Source organism: Ostrea edulis, chromosome 6 (genome assembly GCF_947568905.1).
Source record: "Ostrea edulis chromosome 6, xbOstEdul1.1, whole genome shotgun sequence".
NCBI lineage: Eukaryota > Metazoa > Mollusca > Bivalvia > Ostreida > Ostreidae > Ostrea > Ostrea edulis.
In genome coordinates, this window is record NC_079169.1 from 25,050,769 (window position 1) to 25,074,898 (window position 24,130).

Below are 24,130 nucleotides of genomic sequence, written 5' to 3' on the forward strand. Positions count from 1 at the left end.
TGGGTCCCCTTAGTTTGGTAAATTCGTACCTAAACAGCGTACGCGTAAAACGATAGTTGAGGATGTCTGTCGGTAATTAGTCATGATTATGACATTAAACATTGATTCTGTTGTCCAGCTCTGGCCACGCGAAGGTTCCCCATTCACCCAGTCATGTTATTTTGAATAAAAAGTAAAGAAACTATACTTCCTAAAGTAAATAATGTAACCCCAAAAGTGTGGTTCTACAATATTTTGATTAAGAAAGAAAAGGGAATAATGATAGTACAGTCTTTAATCGTCTTGATGATGGAATGATAATATTAAAATTTCTCTTCGATAACTATGACTACTTTAACACTTAATTCAATAACGAGTATGCTTTAACAACCGAAGTTTAAAAAGAAGCACACCATTTATAGTGTATATATCAAAGTGGATTGAAATATTGCGAAAAAGTGCGTGTACTACACATGTATAATTACAAATAATATGTACAGTGATACAATAAAATGCGCATATAAATGCACCATATATGAAATTGCGATTCATTTAAGTTACCTTAGATATATAGAACTCAGTTTGATTCAATATTGTCTATAATGCTAAAACGCGGACTTTCGGCAGATCACAAGATCGGCGACTGTGTTCAGGTTTCGGCATTTATAAAACGTACTAGATTGACCGCTTTTTGGTATCCGAAAACTCTGGTTCAGTATCTTCTTTATACAGAATTCCCAGAAAAGTTATATGATTCTTGTTTAACAAACAGTTATCACAATAAGTTTGATGTCATTCTATCAACTATTAAGAGAGAAATCATGCAAAAATTGTTATCCGGGACTTTCGGGTTTCGGCCGTACTACATTTACCGCTTGCCGGACATTTACACCGACCCCTGAAGTTATCGTAACGTCCGGTTACGGAAAAGAACGAGTGTGATCCGATTGTTCTGTTCATTATTATTACCAACAACTTGAACAAGGAACTGAAATAACAAGATGTCGGATGACAAAAAAGGTAAATATACCTTTTATAAGACGAGTCATCAATATCTGCCATCAAAAGAGACTCCATATTTACTCTGTTGGGGCTTTGAATGACACTTATGATATCATGAACTATCAAATTACATGTATAAAATATTGAAATTTTATTTCATTTTGATGCTAGTACTATTTTTAGGCTTTAGATTTTAGGTTTGGTTTTTTTGCGCAATGTGCAGTGACATTACAATATTTCAGTACATATTCATTACACATTATTTCATATTCATTTTATTTTTCATATGTTGTTTTACATACAATTTAAACATAAATTGTTTAATTTTTAACTTTTTGTACAAAATAATCAATAAATGTTATATCTAAAACAAGATTCAAACTGATTAATAGCTACTAATATTTGGATTGTGCTTCTACTTGGTTATCATGATTTATTGCCAGGGCTGTCACAGCATATTTTGGTCCAGGGACCGGGACCCTTGAGATTGGAAAAATTTGCGTCATTTTGAACAAAATTGGGAAACTTACAGAATGCATAGAATTTTCCCTCACATCATGTTAATTAAGACAATAAGTAACAATAAGATTCGACAGCACACGTGCTCGCTAATTCTGTACTTCTACTTTCGATTTCATCATTGTTTTCTTCTGGCTCGTCGCCTTTGTCAAGTGCCGTTGAGCTAAAAGACTGCTGTCGAAACATCGTATCGATGCGCTTGCATTTCGATTTTGATTTCTGATCAATTTTTTTCCTGTAATACTTCACATTGTGCGATTTTTTTTTTCATCAGTTCGTACGCGATTTCGTACTGGTCACGTTTTCCTTGCGAGAACACAAAACACGCTGTAGCATGTACATAATGTAATACCTAAATTCTTAAAAGTTAAATTAATGATTTAGAACATATTCAGGCTAATACCTATTTTTCAGTCAAAACTCAGCGTAATGTTTTATATTAGCTCTGTTAAACGAATTCTCATAGTACAATTTGCTGTATCATCAGGACCGCTCAAACACTTTAAATAAAACGCATCTCGGTACGTCATTTAGACGCCGAGAAGATAAACACGATACGCCGAAAAGATAAACATGATACAGCGTTTTGAGTTTTGGTTTGTTTGTTTTGTTTTTTTTATTTGGTTTTTTTTTCCGAGTTCGAGGGTTGGTCGAGTTAGGAATTTTTTACTTATAAACTGGGAAGAAAGGACACTTTCTTGGATTGGGAATGGGGCCGAATATCGGACCCAATTCAGGTAGATTGACGGCCCTGATTGCCTTGAAGAAATTTTATTGCATCTACATGCAGTTATCGAAGTAAATATTTGATTAAATCTGTTAAAGTGAAATATATGAGATAATTTTATGTAGGCTTAACGTAGAAAGCATTTTCAATGAAAATTTATGACAGGCTGTGAGTTTATGGAGTATAGTTAATTTAGGGTGTGTATCTCACTGCATTGCACATGTTGCCGCAATATACTCACAATGTTCTTGTTTATTTAAGATAATTTTTGCGTTTTAGATTTCAGAAACGAACCACCCCCGCAGTATCAGCCAAACCAGGGGAATGGGTACCCTCCACAGTATCAGCCACCACAACAGTATGCCCCACAATACACTGACCATCCGGGCTTTCCTGCTGGGGGATACTCCGCAAACACAGTCGTTGTAAGTATTAATTAGTTTCCTATACTCCACTAACACGATCGTTGTAAGTATTAATTAGTTTCCTATACTCCACTAACACGATCGTTGTTAGTATTAATTAGTTTCCTATACTCCACTAACACGATCGTTGTTAGTATTAATTAGTTTCCTATACTCCACTAACACGATCGTTGTTAGTATTAATTAGTTTCCTATACTCCACTAACACGGTCGTTGTAAGTATTAATTAGTTTCCTATACTCCACTAACACGATCGTTGTTAGTATTAATTAGTTTCCTATACTCCACTAACACGATCGTTGTAAGTATTAATTAGTTTCCTATACTCCACTAACACGGTCGTTGTAAGTATTAATTAGTTTCCTATACTCCACTAACACGATCGTTGTAAGTATTAATTAGTTTCCTATACTCCACTAACACGGTCGTTGTAAGTATTAATTAGTTTCCTATACTCCACTAACACGGTCGTTGTAAGTATTAATTAGTTTCCTATACTCCACTAACACGATCGTTGTAAGTATTAATTAGTTTCCTATACTCCACTAACACAGTCGTGGTTAGTATTAATTAGTTTCCTATACTCCACTAACACGATCGTTGTAAGTATTAATTAGTTTCCTATACTCCACTAACACGATCGTTGTTAGTATTAATTAGTTTCCTATACTCCACTAACACGATCGGTGTAAGTATTAATTAGTTTCCTATACTCCACTAACACGGTCGTTGTAAGTATTAATTAGTTTCCTATACTCCACTAACACAGTCGTTGTTAGTATTAATTAGTTTCCTATACTCCACTAACACGGTCGTTGTAAGTATTAATTAGTTTCCTATACTCCACTAACACGGTCGTTGTACGTATTAATTAGTTTCCTATACTCCACTAACACGATCCTTGTAAGTATTAATTAGTTTCCTATACTCCACTAACACAGTCGTTGTAAGTATTAATTAGTTTCCTATACTCCACTAACACGATCGTTGTACGTATTAATTAGTTTCCTATACTCCACTAACACGATCGGTGTTAGTATTAAGTGCCACTTTCATTTATAGGGTATATATTACTTTATCTCTTTAACAGTCATGTTGTAAATTCAAATAATGATTACAATGATTATTGATGAATGAATGAAATCGAAAGCACACTATCAAATGATTGTGATTATTTATTTGCCACTTACAAAGTAACTTGAAAGTTACTGCATAAAGATAGAAAATGCCATTATGTTTATTTTTAGAAACACCAGTGAATCTGAGCGAGTAAAATTAAAATCTGTTTTTAATTACCATTATGAAATGTATTTCATTCTTTGTTTAAAAACAATTGGATTCCCACGTATACCAGTTGTTATGATCATCATAATTATAGATTTTATCATATAGAGTTAGACCGCTACATTTCATACTCACCTTTGCTTGCATACAATTTTTAATTTTTTGCCAAAGAGTTTGTAGATGATTGTAATCTTACCCCATTTTAATAAACTGAAAAATGCTCAAAACCTTGGATCTGGTGGCTGCTGTGAAAGGATACAAACCATTTGTCATTTCTGCACCTCACACAATTTTGAACTCATGCTTGTTTTATTTTTAGAGTGACTTTCCTTTGAAAGCAACATAGTAAATATACACATAGTAATGTCACAATGTTCACACACACAGCAAGTTCAATGTGTTCACACACAGCAAGTTCAATGTATTCACACACACCAAGTTCAATGTATTCACACACAGTAATGTCACAGTATTTAAACACACACAGTAATGTCACAGTATTTAAACACACACAGTAATGTCACAGTATTTAAACACACACAGTAATGTCACAGTATTTAAACACACACAGTAATGTCACAGTATTTAAACACACACAGTAATGTCACAGTATTTAAACACACACAGTAATGTCACAGTATTTAAACACACACAGTAATGTCACAGTATTTAAACACACACAGTAATGTCACAGTATATAAACACACACAGTAATGTCACAGTATTTAAACACACACAGTAATGTCACAGTATATAAACACACACAGTAATGTCACAGTATATAAACACACACAGTAATGTCACAGTATATAAACACACACAGTAATGTCACAGTATTTAAACACACACAGTAATGTCACAGTATATAAACACACACAGTAATGTCACAGTATTTAAACACACAGTAATGTCACAGTATTTAAACACACACAGTAATGTCACAGTATTTAAACACACACAGTAATGTCACAGTATTTAAACACACACAGTAATGTCACAGTATTTAAACACACACAGTAATTTCACAGTATTTAAACACACACAGTAACGTCACAGTATATAAACACACACAGTAATGTCACAGTATTTAAACACACACAGTAATGTCACAGTATATAAACACACACAGTAATGTCACAGTATTTAAACACACAGTAATGTCACAGTATATAAACACACACAGTAATGTCACAGTATATAAACACACACAGTAATGTCACAGTATTTATACACATACAGTAATGTCACAGTATTTAAACACACACAGTAATGTCACAGTATTTAAACACACAGTAATGTCACAGTATTTAAACACACACAGTAATGTCACAGTATTTAAACACACACAGTAATGTCACAGTATTTAAACACACACAGTAATGTCACAGTATTTAAACACACACAGTAATGTCACAGTATTTAAACACACACAGTAATGTCACAGTATATAAACACACACAGTAATGTCACAGTATTTAAACACACACAGTAATGTCACAGTATATAAACACACACAGTAATGTCACAGTATATAAACACACACAATAATGTCACAGTATTTAAACACACACAGTAATGTCACAGTATTTAAACACACACAGTAATGTCACAGTATATAAACACACACAGTAATGTCACAGTATATAAACACACACAGTAATGTCACAATATTTAAACACACACAGTAATGTCACAGTATATAAACACACACAGTAATGTCACAGTATTTAAACACACACAGTAATGTCACAGTATATAAACACACACAGTAATGTCACAGTATATAAACACACACAGTAATGTCACAGTATTTAAACACACACAGTAATGTCACAGTATTTAAACACACACAGTAATGTCACAGTATATAAACACACACAGTAATGTCACAGTATTTAAACACACACAGTAATGTCACAGTATATAAACACACACAGTAATGTCACAGTATTTAAACACACACAGTAATGTCACAGTATATAAACACACACAGTAATGTCACAGTATTTAAACACACACAGTAATGTCACAGTATTTAAACACACACAGTAATGCCAGTGTTCACATATACACAATAATGTCACAGTATTTAAACACACACAGTAATGTCACAGTATTTAAACACACACAGTAATGTCACAGTATATAAACACACACAGTAATGTCACAGTATATAAACACACACAGTAATGTCACAATATTTAAACACACACAGTAATGTCACAGTATATAAACACACACAGTAATGTCACAGTATTTAAACACACACAGTAATGTCACAGTATATAAACACACACAGTAATGTCACAGTATATAAACACACACAGTAATGTCACAGTATTTAAACACACACAGTAATGTCACAGTATTTAAACACACACAGTAATGTCACAGTATATAAACACACACAGTAATGTCACAGTATTTAAACACACACAGTAATGTCACAGTATATAAACACACACAGTAATGTCACAGTATTTAAACACACACAGTAATGTCACAGTATATAAACACACACAGTAATGTCACAGTATTTAAACACACACAGTAATGTCACAGTATTTAAACACACACAGTAATGCCAGTGTTCACATATACACAATAATGTCACAGTATTTAAACACACACAGTAATGTCACAGTATTTAAACACACACAGTAATGCCAGTGTTCACATACACACAATAATGTCACAGTATTTAAACACACACAGTAATGTCACAGTATTTAAACACACACAGTAATGTCACAGTATATAAACACACACAGTAATGTCACAGTATTTAAACACACACAGTAATGTCACAGTATTTAAACACACACAGTAATGTCACAGTATTTAAACACACACAGTAATGTCACAGTATTTAAACACACACAGTAATGTCACAGTATTTAAACACACACAGTAATGTCACAGTATTTAAACACACACAGTAATGCCAGTGTTCACATATACACAATAATGTCACAGTATTTAAACACACACAGTAATGTCACAGTATTTAAACACACACAGTAATGTCACAGTATTTAAACACACACAGTAATGTCACAGTATTTAAACACACACAGTAATGTCACAGTATTTAAACACACACAGTAATGCCAGTGTTCACATACACACAATAATGTCACAGTATTTAAACACACACAGTAATGTCACAGTATTTAAACACACACAGTAATGTCACAGTATTTAAACACACACAGTAATGTCACAGTATATAAACACACACAGTAATGTCACAGTATATAAACACACACAGTAATGTCACAGTATATAAACACACACAGTAATGTCACAGTATTTAAACACACAGTAATGTCACAGTATTTAAACACACACAGTAATGTCACAGTGTTTAAACACACACAGTAATGTCACAGTATTTAAACACACACAGTAATGTCACAGTATTTAAACACACACAGTAATGTCACAGTATATAAACACACACAGTAATGTCACAGTATATAAACACACACAGTAATGTCACAGTATATAAACACACACAGTAATGTCACAGTATATAAACACACACAGTAATGTCACAGTATATAAACACACACAGTAATGTCACAGTATATAAACACACACAGTAATGTCACAGTATTTAAACACACAGTAATGTCACAGTATTTAAACACACACAGTAATGTCACAGTGTTTAAACACACACAGTAATGTCACAGTATTTAAACACACACAGTAATGTCACAGTATTTAAACACACACAGTAATGTCACAGTATATAAACACACACAGTAATGTCACAGTATTTAAACACACACAGTAATGTCACAGTATATAAACACACACAGTAATGTCACAGTATTTAAACACACACAGTAATGTCACAGTATTTAAACACACACAATAATGTCACAGTATTTAAACACACACAGTAATGTCACAGTATTTAAACACACACAGTAATGTCACAGTATTTAAACACACACAGTAATGTCACAGTATTTAAACACACACAGTAATGTCACAGTATATAAACACACACAGTAATGTCACAGTATTTAAACACACACAGTAATGTCACAGTATATAAACACACACAGTAATGTCACAGTATTTAAACACACAGTAATGTCACAGTATATAAACACACACAGTAATGTCACAGTATATAAACACACACAGTAATGTCACAGTATTTATACACATACAGTAATGTCACAGTATTTAAACACACACAGTAATGTCACAGTATTTAAACACACACAGTAATGTCACAGTATTTAAACACACACAGTAATGTCACAGTATTTAAACACACACAGTAATGTCACAGTATATAAACACACACAGTAATGTCACAGTATTTAAACACACACAGTAATGTCACAGTATATAAACACACACAGTAATGTCACAGTATTTAAACACACACAGTAATGTCACAGTATATAAACACACACAGTAATGTCACAGTATTTAAACACACACAGTAATGTCACAGTATTTAAACACACACAGTAATGCCAGTGTTCACATATACACAATAATGTCACAGTATTTAAACACACACAGTAATGTCACAGTATTTAAACACACACAGTAATGTCACAGTATATAAACACACACAGTAATGTCACAGTATATAAACACACACAGTAATGTCACAATATTTAAACACACACAGTAATGTCACAGTATATAAACACACACAGTAATGTCACAGTATTTAAACACACACAGTAATGTCACAGTATATAAACACACACAGTAATGTCACAGTATATAAACACACACAGTAATGTCACAGTATTTAAACACACACAGTAATGTCACAGTATTTAAACACACACAGTAATGTCACAGTATATAAACACACACAGTAATGTCACAGTATTTAAACACACACAGTAATGTCACAGTATATAAACACACACAGTAATGTCACAGTATTTAAACACACACAGTAATGTCACAGTATATAAACACACACAGTAATGTCACAGTATTTAAACACACACAGTAATGTCACAGTATTTAAACACACACAGTAATGCCAGTGTTCACATATACACAATAATGTCACAGTATTTAAACACACACAGTAATGTCACAGTATTTAAACACACACAGTAATGCCAGTGTTCACATACACACAATAATGTCACAGTATTTAAACACACACAGTAATGTCACAGTATTTAAACACACACAGTAATGTCACAGTATATAAACACACACAGTAATGTCACAGTATTTAAACACACACAGTAATGTCACAGTATTTAAACACACACAGTAATGTCACAGTATTTAAACACACACAGTAATGTCACAGTATATAAACACACACAGTAATGTCACAGTATTTAAACACACACAGTAATGTCACAGTATTTAAGCACACACAGTAATGTCACAGTATTTAAACACACACAGTAATGCCAGTGTTCACATATACACAATAATGTCACAGTATTTAAACACACACAGTAATGTCACAGTATTTAAACACACACAGTAATGTCACAGTATTTAAACACACACAGTAATGTCACAGTATTTAAACACACACAGTAATGTCACAGTATTTAAACACACACAGTAATGCCAGTGTTCACATACACACAATAATGTCACAGTATTTAAACACACACAGTAATGTCACAGTATTTAAACACACACAGTAATGTCACAGTATTTAAACACACACAGTAATGTCACAGTATTTAAACACACACAGTAATGTCACAGTATTTAAACACACACAGTAATGTCACAGTATATAAACACACACAGTAATGTCACAGTATATAAACACACACAGTAATGTCACAGTATATAAACACACACAGTAATGTCACAGTATTTAAACACACACAGTAATGTCACAGTATTTAAACACACACAGTAATGTCACAGTATTTAAACACACACAGTAATGTCACAGTATTTAAACACACACAGTAATGTCACAGTATTTAAACACACACAGTAATGTCACTGTATATAAACACACACAGTAATGTCACAGTATATAAACACACACAGTAATGTCACAGTATTTAAACACACACAGTAATGTCACAGTATTTAAACACACACAGTAATGTCACAGTATATAAACACACACAGTAATGTCACAGTATTTAAACACACACAGTAATGTCACAGTATTTAAACACACACAGTAATGTCACAGTATATAAACACACACAGTAATGTCACAGTATATAAACACACACAGTAATGCCAGTGTTCACACACACACAATAATATAACATTGTTCACAAACACTCAGAATTGTCTGATTGTCATCACACCATCACAAGCCTCTCCTCTTCCTATTCGTATCGTTTCAGCCGTGGCGTTCAACAATGTGTTAAATTCACACGTACAGTAATGTCCGTGTACAATTTGAACTTTACAGCGTATCAAAATAGGTATCATTCCTCACTGCACAGTCATGAGTATATATATGATGAAAATAAAATCAGATTTTGAACATTGTGTTTTTTTGTTCTTGTGTAAAAATAATATTTGTCTTATGATTACAGCTTGCACCAGGACCAATGACAATGAACGACCCCCCACCGCCAGACTACATGAACAGAGCCATCTTTGTGACCATTTGCTGTTTCTGGCCCACTGGGATATTTGCTATCATGAAAGCCAGTGAGGTAATGCACTTACGGCACTTAATGTTCAGGTTTACTTTATATATATAAATAACTCTCTATAAAGGGTAGAGACATGAAACAAGTGTTTTAATTTGTTTCCTTTGGACTGACATGTTTTACATGAATGTTCCAGGAATAGGTGTAAATGACTTAAACGACATTATTGCTTAGTGTTATAGGCTTAGTTATTACTATTATTAACTTAAAGCATATAAGTGAAGCAATCACAACATGTGAAAGTTATTTTAAAACTTGATTGATTGATTTTTGTTTTTTCTCCACTTATTTTGATGATCAATCTGATTGTGCATCATAAGCATTACTCCACATGTAAACCGTGACTTGTTAAGCTGAATTCATCCATGCCAAAAAGTCCATGTATATTGCTTATAGTTTCAACTGTGTCATCACTTGATCCCGGTGCCATGTTACATTTACAATGTTTAGACTACGTAGTGATTATTTGTTTGTTAAGCTCCAGGCCTTAGAAGTGAAAGTCATGGGTCTTTCGGATATGACCTTAAAAATGAAGGTCTCATGTCATGTTAGACATTGGCAATGATTGAGGCATAAAACAAATACAAACAGAATATATTGATAGCTGATTGTCTATTAATAGTATAATCATAAACCATTTTTTGCTTGTTCTTTCTTAATTTCTCAGAACATGAAAGAGTTGAACTATTAACCTGTCAATAGTTTTTACTTTTTTATGGCACTACATGTGAATTTTTTAAAGAAATGAGCTGCCATTATTCAGTAATGAGTTGTACATATCCATCATCACAACTGAGTTTATGAATACATGTATGTTGAACAGTTTTTGGATGTCTTACAAAATATTTAAAATAAATTCTCATTAGTAAAAGTATAAAGCTACAACAAGATGCTTCTTTTAACAAACAAACATTGCTACAAACAAAGCAAGTCCCTTTTTTGTGTGTTTGGAAATTTGTATTAATTTGTACTTATTACAAACAATATACCAGGTATATATGTCAACCCATGCATCCATTTTTGGTTTGTATCAAGCATATTTCATTGCAAGTAAGAAGATGAATAAAACAGCTATTTCATGTAGTGGCCTCAGGCAATAGATCTTCTACATTACCTCAGGGCAATACAGTGATTCCGAAGGTTCGTCTGACATTGGCAAATGTCCGGTAATTTTTGTTTTGGTCCAATCAATATCAGTTGTTGGCCGGACTAAGTGTCCGATAATTTTTCTTCCTGACATAGTGCAGATTCGAGTTTGCTAAAATCATGGCCCCCGGGATAGGGTAGGGCGACAATCGGGGATCAAAGTTTTACATGGGAATATATAGGGAACATCTTTAAAAATCTTTTTCTCAAGTACCATAGGGCCAGAAAGTTCAAATTTACATGAAATTTTAAGCTTCCTGATATAGTGTAAATTCAAGTTTGTCAAAATCATGGCCCCAAGGGTAGGGTGGGGCCAATGGGGGATTAATTTGTCTATAAAATTTTGGCCTGGTAAAATGTGATTTGGTCCAGTAATATTTCAACCATTACTGGATCAAATGTCCAGTAAGTACCAGAAGACCTTGGGAAGCACTGCAATAGTTCTGAATATTTCCTGGAGACACATGGAATAACTGTAATGTTCTCACTGTTTATAGTTATATATGCAGTGCATATGATATCAGTGTGCGAAATTAACCATGGACCGATAGACAATGTCTATAGAAAATCGAGTTGGTCTATAATGATCGAAATAGCTATAGACCGACTTGTCTATAGGAATTCTGAGTAAAAAACTGGTTCCCCGCCGCTTATTAAACATTTATGAAAAGCAATCGGTGCACTCCCTGAAATCAAACGGATAGTGTTCAGTACAAGTTCCAGCAAGGCTAAAGTCGCAGAAAATTATGAGAAAACAAAACGTAGTAGAAGTGACTTGAATGAAAAATCAGACAGTGAAACTGAGCTGGAACAAAATGAAAAAGAAAACGAAATTCTAATTAAAAAGCTTGTGCATGAAATTGAAAAAGAATATATAATTAAACTATGAACTAATTACCAAATTGAATTTGTCTATTATTTATTTTTTAATAACAACACAGGTTGACCCTCTCTATTAACATTTATTTGTAAATTTTATAGAATAGACAAATAGAATGTCAACTTTTAATAAGAAAAAAATTTGTGATGAGCCCCTGTGATTAAAATGGATATTGCATGTTAAATTTCGGTCTATAGGAATTTGTTGTGGTCTATAAGAAATGAAATGACTATGGACCGAAAGTCTATAGGACTTTAAAGTTACTTTCGCACACTGTCATATCTCACTGTTTACAGTCACACCATGCCTAAATATTATCATTGATTACAGTCACACAGTGCCTACATTATCATTGATTACAGTCACACAGTGTCTATATGATCATTGTTTACAGTCACACAGTGCCTATATGATCATTGTTTACAGTTGAATAATTTCAATGTTATTTATTACAATTGTTTTGATTGGACAAAAATAAAGCTGAACAAGAGTTTATACATCAATAAATCCGAAAATGCGATGTATTCATACACGCCTGAAAACAAATAACATCGTGCGGAGAAACTATTCAAATTTTTGCAATTGTAAATAAAGTGAATGAATTGGAATTATAAGAATCCAACATTCTTTTTGAAGAATTTATTGATGTGTAAACTCCGGACATTTTACTCACAAACTTAACATAAAAGTGCTTCGCACTTTTATTCAGTTTGTGAGTAAAATGTCCGGAGTTTGCACTTCGATAAATTCTTCAAAAAGAATGTTTAATCCTATAGTAGTGTACATGTGATGTTATTGATTACAGTCACACAGTGCCTATATTATCAATGTTTACAGTCACACCGTGCCTATATTATCATTGTTTACAGTCACAGTGCCTATATTATCAATGTTTACAGTCACACCGTGCCTATATTATCATTGTTTACAGGCACATAGTGCCTACATTATCATTGTTTACAGTCACGCCGTGCCTATATTATCATTGTTTACAGTCACAGTGCCTATATTATCATTGTTTACAGTCACACAGTGCCTATATTATCATTGTTTACAGTTGAGTAGTGTACATGTGATGTTATTGATTACAGTCACACAGTGCCTATATTATCATTGTTTACAGTCACACAGTGCCTATATTATCATTGTTTACAGTCACACAGTGCCTACATTATCATTGTTTACAGTCACACAATGCCTACATTATCATTGTTTACAGTCAAACAGTGCCCATATTATCATTGTTTACTGTCACACAGTGCCTACATTATCATTGTTTACAGTCACACCGTGCCTACATTATCATTGTTTACAGTCACGCCGTGCCTATATTATCATTGTTTACAGTCACACAGTGCCTACATTATCATTGTTTACAGTCACACAATGCCTACATTATCATTGTTTACAGTCAAACAGTGCCTATATTATCATTGTTTACAGTCACACCGTGCCTACATTATCATTGTTTACAGTCACACCGTGCCTACATTATCATTGTTTACAGTCACACCGTGCCTACATTATCATTGTTTACAGTCACACAGTGCCTATATTATCATTGTTTACAGTCATACAGTGCCTATATTATCATTGTTTACAGTCATACAGTGCCTATATTATCATTGTTTACAGTCACACAGTGTCTATATTATCATTGTCAACAGTCACACAGTGCCTATATTATCATTGTTTACAGTCACACAGTGCCTATATTATCATTGTTTACAGTCACATAGTGCCTATATTATCATTGTTTACAGTCACACCGTGCCTATATTATCATTGTTTACAGTCACACAGTGCCTATATTATCATTGTTTACAGTCATACAGTGCCCTATATTATCAATGTTTACAGTCACACAGTGCCTATATTATCATTGATTACAGTCACGCAGTGCTTATATTATCATTGTTTACAGTCACAGTGCCTATATTATCAATGTTTACAGTCACACAGTGCCTATATTATCATTGTTTACAGTCACACAGTGCCTATATTATCAATGTTTACAGTCACACAGTGCCTATATTATCATTGTTTACAGTCACACAGTGCCTATATTATCATTGTTTACAGTCACACAGTGCCTATATTATCAATGTTTACAGTCACACAGTACCTATATTATCATTGTTTACAGTTGAGTAATGTACATGTGATGTTATTGATTACAGTCACGCAGTGCCTATGCTAGAGGAGATATCCAGTCTGCTCGATCTAATGCATCCTCGGCTCGTCAGTTGACCAACATTTCCATCATGGCGGGAGTGGCCTCCGTCCTGGTGTCCATCATTATTGTGGGCGTTTACCTGGGACTGATCCTCAGGAGTTATTCTTAGACTGGCTCCCATTCCCTTTAGCTACAGCAACTTATGGATAGGAATTAAAAGAAAACTCGGGATGTTCTAGGACTGTTGATAGTAAAAATTATTATTTAACATTGTACCATTTCCAAAAAATATTATACACTGTTCAGTGTAAACGGAAATATAAATCTGTATTGGGTATTATTATCTAGTTCATTTACAAATATCGCCATATACTTTGTTTTGCTGTTTTAGAATTATAAATTGTAAGATATCAAAGTTTTATATGATCTGGGCAATATCTTGTATGAGTTAATTATAGATGTTGAGTTTTGTTATGAGTACATGGTTGTTATTCTTATATATTGTACATTATGATAAAAAATTTCCAGAACAAAGTGTTTTCTTTTTAGCCAGGTTACCATGGTGACAATTTTATTATTTTTGTTAGTGTATTGGACAGTCACCCTTGTTTATTTGTGCTTCTAACATATCATTGTTATTTTAATATATATATATATATAATCTCATGTTTGATCTTTTATTATTGGACTTAAAATTCAGGAAATTGTGAATTCAGTTTTTGCACAGCTGAGAGGATCGGCATTAAAATGTAAATTTATGTACATGTGAAACAGAGAGACACTGGAAACTCTAATTCATGATTGCACAAACTGTTTCTTCTGATCTCTAAATGTGCTAAATATGCCTATTGTTTATAAGTGTCCATACAGTAATATTGATTTGATTTTTTAAAATCTTAGCATATGATTGAAAAGACTTGTAAATTAATTTAAAATCGAAATGTAAAACTCGACAAAAAACATATAAATATCAAAGATTTTAAATCTTAATAGTTATGGCACATGTTATTTAGATTGTTATATCAGAATCTCATCATTAGCTGCATGACACTTCTTTTGAAGTCTTTATAAAGTAAATTTGAAATTTGACGATACAAGATAATGTCTGCATGAATCTTTAATACTGAGTACAGATTGGCAAGTTTTTGGTAGGGTGGAAAATTGGGGTGGGTGATGAAATAACTTGTTTTACCAATTTTCTAAGTAAATTAATACACATGAAGTACACAGGTAATTTACACTACATTTATTATCATTATTGCAGTAATAAAATAATATTCAGTTTGTTAAAAAAAAATGTGGACACAATCTATTTTGCCATCAGGCTTGCATTTGACTAAATAGTTTTCCTTCCTGTTGACAGTGACTGTAAATTAACGGTATCATCATTGTGAACTGTTAGGCTTTATGTTTTTAAGACTCTATGTTATATACATGTGTTTGTTGTATGTTCATCTAAAATTTAAAAAAGAATGTTAAACATTTTGCAGTTTATCATATTAAAGTTTATCATTCCAATTTCATGTAAATTTATGGTGAATTTACATTATATTGACACAGAAATTGTGATATCATATTAAATTAAGATTTACTTTTGCATCAAGGAGCATTGACTCTGTTTCCAGTAGACTTCTTTCACTGAAATATATTCCTTTAAAATCTGTTTTTGGATATGAAATTTAAATGTACATATATGTGAAGGTGTTTATAATTCACCAGGTACATCTATATTGCCTCATTTTGCTGTGTTCTGTAAGTTGTTGTTATATATGTAATAAATCAGGAAAAAAAGGTGTGAAATTTTGTGGATCAGAAGCGAGAACGACACTATAGATTTGCTTCCACACTGAGCACTTTTAAGTGCTTCCAAAGAAGTATGTAGCACTTGTCTGTCTCCTGCTTTGTCAGATAACAATAGAATGCTACATGTATAAGATGCTGTAAACTGAGAGAAGTGGAATTGTAATGGGGGGGGGGGGTTTACAAGTAATTTGTAAATGACCTTTTATGAAAATGATCCCGTAAACGTTTCCATTAGATATGGAAACTGAGAATGATTTAGTCTCCACACTGTGGAAAAGGTCATTTTGTTAGTGCCATTTATTTTCAAATTGTTAATTTCCCATTGAACACAATTTGGGAAGGAATCGATGTTTTCGAAGACATTCCATCACACTCCCTGAAATACTCATACAGACCCGAGAGTCAAGCCACTTGAGCGGTGTACGTGATTGTTGTAAGATGATCTCTGTAACATAAGTATATGTACATGTCAATTCAATGGTGAGATGACAGATTGGAGATCACAAATATTGCAAGTGGATAACTCTGTAAGAAGGGTGATTTCTTCCGTTGTTTAAATGATACAAAGAGAATATTCACATTGTGGTTTTCCTGTCAGTCCGCGTCTTCCTGTTCAAACCTTCCCATTTGATTGGAGTACGTTGATATATCTATTGATGGCATGTGAACGGAAATCGGTGTATCATTTTATCTGCCCCGTTTTCTGGATCCGGTATTCGTGCAAGAAGAACAGCTGACTAGTTTATATGACGAGTTCTGTACATGCTTGTTTCAGAACACACTTCTATTCTGGGGACGGGTGTGAACTGACGTACATTGTCATCAACTGCTTTAGTACTGCGTTTGATAATCAGAAAATACTAGATTATTGTGTAAATACCCTTAACGATATTTATACGGATTTTAAAATGTTCATTTTCTGTCCGCAGCTGTTTATGTATGTTTCCAAGGTGGTGCTGTTCATTCCATTTCACACTTGGAGAATATTGTATGAACTTCGGACAGAGGAGACAGATTTCTACGACGTCCATGAAAACCACACCAAACCTCACCTTGCAGGTGGATGAAAGATTTTTTCACTTGACTGGTTTTTGTGATTTCAGCGAGGTTCACTATGAAAAGGGGAAAAACCCAACCAGCAGAGCGATTTGGAGCACCATGGTCCCCCCCCTACTGCGACCTGATGCAAGACATTTGTTACGTGGCAATATGTGTTCTATGATTATGTAATAATCTAACTCCAGACTTTTATCAGGAAGTTTTATTCGCAAACGGAATTAGAACGAGGTGATACCACTCCATCAATGAGACAGAGCTTCGTGCGTGAGGCATTTCTACAAACTGTAAAAATCTGCCAGTGATTTTCTCAGGATATAGTAGAGTTTTTTGTATTCTTTGTTCATGATTTTACACAGTATTGATAATTCATAATGTATATGTATGATAGTTATCAATATGATGGTTATCAATATAACTCTTTTAAAGAGTATTTATTCCTGATAATTATTCTATATATACTGCACACACACATGTTTAGTGTAAAGGTTATACACCCCCCCCCCTCCACTTTTAAGTTTTACGAGGGGCTAACTAGAGGTATTCCAGCTTGAGATTTCACAAAAATGAACTGGACCATTTAATTCATTGACCATTTTGCACATTTCACATTTACTAAAATGTTTTTCAAGCATCCAAAATAACGACGAAATATCTCTCCTTCTTCCTGGTATGTGAGGGGGGTTTGCAGAGATTGGTATCTGTGTTTAAGTACCCTGTTTAATTTTGTATTTTGGCACATTTTCTGTATTTCAGTACTCACAATCCATCAATATATATTTTGTAGCGTATTTTCAGCATTTTAGATATACATTGATATTGTTAAAAGATCTTATACAGTGTATCGATTTTAGCAATAAGTTTTTAGTGCTCTCTCTCTCTCTCTCTCTCTCTCTCTCTCTCTCTCTCTCTCTCTCTCTCTCTCTCTCTCTCTTTCTCTCTCTCTCTCTCTCTCTCTTTCAATCAAGAAACTGATCACTATCATAAATTATGTTATTTATCAGTTTTATGTGTTTAGAGCATACACACAATAATGTTATATAAGCTTTGTTGTTTCTTCATTTCTTCACACTTTGAACAATGTACATGTACATTGCAACATTTACACGCATTATCGTGCGGTATTTGTGTGATTACAAACAAAAGATACCACGCATGGAAATCATGCAAGCCAATTTGTCCCGTGTAACATCATATATCCAAACATCACTAATCGATCAGATCACTAATCGATCTTTAATCGAACACTTCTCGGTAGATTACATTTCCTAATCGATAAAAATCCCCCTAGAGTTTGATAAATTACATTTCATTACATAATCAATCAACAAGTGTTCGATTACTATCGATTACTGATCTGATCGATTAGTCATGCCTGGATATATCTGAGCTCAATACATGTTACATTAATTTTACGCTACCCGTTACTTATCCGGTTGGTGGAAAATAAGACATCCACGGAACGTTTCTAACCCTCTCGACCCACAGCCACCCCCCACCCCCCACCCCACCCCAACTAAAGGCCATCCGTCCTCTGTCCCCTTCTCGTTCCAAATATCACTAGGATGATAAATATGATAGAACAGATCATAAATATCGTAGTAGTTAGAACCGTGGATATCGGACTGGGTAGCTCAGTTTTTAGAAAACCTGAATAGTAATCCAGGGGTTCTGGGGTGGATTCCCGGTCCAGTCCAAAGTTTTCTCCTTATCAATTCAATTTATTCGCTCAAACCATGTACATCAGGGTAAAAGAAATAAAAAATCAAGAAAATCGTCACACTATATGTATAAATATGATTGTAATACATTTGAGAGGTAGCAGAAGAACAAGTACGAGGAACAGACAATCTCACAGAAATGTGAAATAAATACACAAAGATTTCTTAATGTTTTCATATTTTGATTTGACAGAACATTTGGTCTTTCATAATGTTTTTTATCTAAGTATTTTTTTCCTTAATTGTGAAAAAGTTGAACACTGTAAAAATAAAATGTAGTGGAATTCATCACCTATTCCTCCTTTAATGTCACACAACGTACAGTCTTTCATTCTGAGGAATACTAGTACCAGTCCGTACCATCTTCCTGTCTCTATAGGCGAGTGGTGGTTTGAAGAGCGAAATTTCATAGATAATTTTCTTAATTTTACAGGCAAAGTAAGTATATATATTTCTCTGAGCCAAAACAATGTTTGTAAACCTGGCCCTTCGAGGAGTCAGTCATTCTGGAGAAGACCACATCTGAATGAATGGATCTTTCAATATCTGATTTACCGTTGCAGATAACCATCTAACATTTACAGCATATCATTTAAAATATTTGGAAATCTATACATGTTTAATATTCTTTAAATACAGTCAATCCATGGGTTTTTAAATTCATCTTTATCATATTGGATATAAATATATATATATAGATAATGCTAAATACTTTATTTTTTGGACATAACAATTTTGTTCAGTAATCAGTATGTAGTCATCTCGTATAAACCTTGATGTATATCGGAAAATGCCCAGTTTCTCCACATATATTGAGCTTTTCAAATTAAAAATAGTTTTCGGAAATTTCAAATGAACAGGTTCATTTATATCTAGGTTTTCGTAATCCCATCCTTTTCTTTTACATTTGGTGCCGTTGTCCACCCTTGGACTTCAGATGAAAGCCCTGTCAGGGACAAAAGAATCTGTAGCTTGAAGGAGGGAGGAAATGCAGTAATTAGAACCACAGGAACCTGAAGTGTGGATGTCGTGTACATACATCTTATGTACATATCTCCCTTTTCTATCCAATAGAAAAATAATTATAGAACCAATAATTTATTGATTTGATTTGAACAGTATCTTATTCATGTATATATAGAAAATACATACATAAATAGGATTAGGCACAATGCTTATATAAGCCCTCTCCATAGGTCAAAGGTCAGTTATGACAGAATAAAATTTAAATAGTACATGAAAATATATCAAAATGATTCAAGAAAAAAAAGTTTACAAATAAGAGAGAAAAAATGAAACAATTATAAGAAGGAGAATATAATTATGTGCCGGTTAAGTTAAGAGTATAACAACTAATACCTACAATAATTTGAATTCAGAAGTATAGTTATACAGTGAAGTGAATGAGTACATATGTACATACATTTTTGCACAAGAATATCAAATACTGAATCTTCTACTTTTTTCAATGAAGGAATGAACTGTATCAAATAGTTTTCAATTAGTACTAAAAGATTCCCCATTGACACCATTTAACAATATTTCAACTGTAACGGGGATATTTATAAGTGAACTGAAGTTATTTAAGACCACTTCTCTTTGTGCATTGTAATATGGACATTCCATGAAGAAATGGTAACTATCCTCACATGGATTGCCACAAAGATTAGAAGATGGATTACTAATAAGACGCTGATTAAAGAGATGCGTATTAAGATTGCTAGCCTGATTGCGAAGTTGGCAATGTACGACATTTACTCTACAATTACCATGATTATATGATTTAATATATGTATTTCTTGCGGATTTTTAAAGTTTGTTTTTGAAAGATGTAATGGAAGGTGATTTTGTTGTCTTCAGGAAGGTTATTCTAGAGTTTTATTGCATGCTGGTACAAAACTATTCATATATGATGATGTTCTAACCACAGACACTCAACGTTTTAAATATCTATAATAAAAAAAAATGTCTTCCTGTAAACATGTTTACAGGAAGACAATAGGAAGACAATTTTTTTTATTATAGATATTTAAAACGTCGAGTGTCTGTGGTTCTAACCTGTGGAACAGTATAAGTCTTAGAGGCCCTAAGGTTGTAATTATGATGTGATGATTCACATAATTCTAACATCTCTATAAGATAGTTTAGAGTAGGGATATCCATTTATAATTGGTACCGTATAAGTTTTACATTATGACCCCTGGGTCGAGGCCTCTGCTGGTGGACTGTTAGTCCCCGAGGCTCTCTACAGCCCAGTAGCTAAGTACTTCGTTACTAGCTTGAAAATACGGATGTATATTTAATTGCTGTTAAAAAATTTAGAATTAAGGATTATCTCCCTCATGCATAGCTCTTATCCTTGGACGAATTTGGCTCCACTTTTTTGGCACGCTGGTTTTGGCTATATTTAGCTCTAAAACTTCATAGTTATTTCGGATTTCAAACATTTCGGTTGAGCATCACTGAAGATACATTATTTGTCGAAATGCGCATCTGGTGCATCAAAATTGGTACCGTACAAGTTTTATATAGAAGAGAATAAGCCTATGATTTCTTCTTCTGATTTCGAAAGGTTCCCATCCCAATTCAGTATAGCGTTTACTTCATTCCCGTAATTATTCGTGCTGCTTCAATTTGTACACCTTCTGATAATTTTGAATCTTGTACGCTACAACCATCCCATACAACATCAGCATATTCTAGTACTGGTCTGAAAAAAGAAAAATATAGTTTGTTAAGGGAGTCTCTACAAAATGTGTATTTGAGCATTCTAAGAATATTTAGAAGTTTGCATGCTTTTTGGCAGATTCCTTGAAAATATGATGGTCAACTTCCATTAGACTGGAATTGAAAGCCTAGATGAGTATGCTTGTCACATTTTATAATTGGTTCATCTTGAGTGCCAAAATGAATTGTAGGCTTGGACATTGATTTTCGAGTAAAATCAACATTTACAGTTTTATTTGGGTTAAAATCAACTACCCACTGTACAAACCAGCGTCTAATACTTTCTAAATCAGTTGGTTGGTTGGTTGTATATTGTTTAACGTCCCACTCGAGAATTTTTAACTCATATGGAGACGTCATCATTGCCGGTGAAGGGCTGCAAAATTTAGGCATCTGCTCGGTGCTTATGGCCTTTGAAAATGGAGGGATCTTTATCGTGCCACACCTACTGTGACACGGGATCTCGGTTTTTGCGATCTCTTTCTAAATCAGATGTTAATGACTGTGTTGAACATCGGCTATAACAAACAGAGATGTGTCATCTGCAAAAAGCCTTATATGATGTACTAAGTTAGTTATTTACATGTATGTACAATAAGAATAAGAAATGCCCTTGTACAGACCCTTGAGACACCCCTGCTTTAATTAAAAGTACCATTAACCTTCTAAGACTACTTTCTGAGCTCTGTCACTTGTATAGTTCTCAATCCAATGATACATATTACCTTGGATACCATTTTGTCTTAATTTGTACAATAAACCTCTATGCCAGACCCTATCGAATGCCTTACAAATGTCACAGAAGACAAATCTAACCTCTTTACATTTATCTAAAGATATAATATTGTTATAAATTTCTATAAGTTGATTTACAGTAGAATCGCATGGTTGAAAACCAGACTGATATTTTAATAATAAATCATTATCAGGAATAAAATTATACAGGTGTTTAGATATAATTTATCCAAAATATGTTGTCTCCCCGCCGATCATTGATGGGGAAATCACATATTTTGGATGGATTATTGCAATTACATTTTTATGCTCTGAAGAAAGGTGAAAATTAAAATACAAGGAACTATACCGAAAACTTAGCTAACATGTATGGACGTACTAGGAGCCAACCCAATTATCTTAACTTGACTTTTATCTTCTTTTTATTTTTACGTTTTCCTTATCCGACTAAATTACAGACGTACATATATATGACACCAGCTGCAATGGATTTACAATAAATTACATGTATAGCAGATCCAATGGTCATCTTCAGGGGATGGTGTTTGTGCGTGCGTGTTTGTGCGCGCGTGTGTGTGTTTAATGTAGGAGACCCCGAGGATGTCTTTGTTAGTTTGTGACCACACACTATGATCATACGTAACTCCTTCTGTCATAGAAAAGAGTTTTGACATCATCATATGGCATAGAAAATTAAAACAGAAAATGTAGTAAGGAAGCGATATCCCTAGTAGGCAGAGAAATAATCAGCAAAAGGTAGTCCAGGGTATTATATATTCAAGTAATTTGCAAAATTCTAAACTGGAATTCGAGTAATGTGTCATGCCTCAAAAATATGCTTTTCCACATAACATACATTACAATATTTTTTCTAAAATTTATTTTGATTCGAACTTGGTATGATGCAAAGTTGTAGTTATCAGAAACAGGGTTATATATAATCAAGAAGCATTAGCCGCATTTCGAATACACCTGTTAAGATTATGTTGTTTTTCAGAATCAACCTTCCGTTGGGAACTGAACTGAACTGAGTTTATTTCTCATCACAGCTACACAACTGTATACAGAGATTTAGTACATGTATTTTATATAAAAGTGATAGTAATATATCACTAAATGTTTTAAGGCATGCGTGAGTATGGAGATAGGCAACATGTACAGTTTTAATTTCGAGTAGTCATTGGGTCGGGGAGCATAATTTATTAATATTTCTTATAAAGGAACACAATTTTCTTAGAAAAGATTGCTTGTTTGAATTCATTATATTTTTAAATGTGATGATGATATTTTTGAGATG

At 33.5% G+C, this 24,130-nt stretch overlaps 1 protein-coding gene across 2 annotated transcripts; it reads left to right on the forward strand.

Annotated features, from left to right (window-relative positions):
* Positions 1 to 845: 845 nt before the first annotated feature.
* LOC125646748 (proline-rich transmembrane protein 1-like) lies at positions 846 to 16,309 on the forward strand. 2 transcript variants are annotated; one of them, XM_056142138.1, is made up of 4 exons: positions 846 to 999; positions 2,507 to 2,652; positions 10,470 to 10,592; positions 14,508 to 14,849. In XM_056142138.1, the coding sequence occupies exons 1-4, from the start codon at positions 981 to 983 to the stop codon at positions 14,763 to 14,765; spliced, it is 546 nt and encodes a 181-aa protein (XP_055998113.1). In that variant the 5' UTR covers positions 846 to 980; the 3' UTR covers positions 14,766 to 14,849. The 2 variants fall into 2 exon arrangements, with proteins under 2 accessions (XP_055998113.1, XP_048729226.1); XM_048873269.2 differs by having other exon boundaries at positions 848 to 999; positions 14,796 to 16,309.
* Positions 16,310 to 24,130: the final 7,821 nt, after the last annotated feature.

What these genes read in the sequence shown, in the direction of transcription:
- LOC125646748 (XM_056142138.1), top strand. An exon ending in ACTCCGCAAACACAGTCGTT is followed by an intron (nt 2,653 to 10,469) that starts GTAAGTATTAAT and finishes TTATGATTACAG; the next exon opens with CTTGCACCAGGACCAATGAC. An exon ending in CTATCATGAAAGCCAGTGAG is followed by an intron (nt 10,593 to 14,507) that starts GTAATGCACTTA and finishes CATTGATTACAG; the next exon opens with TCACGCAGTGCTTATATTAT.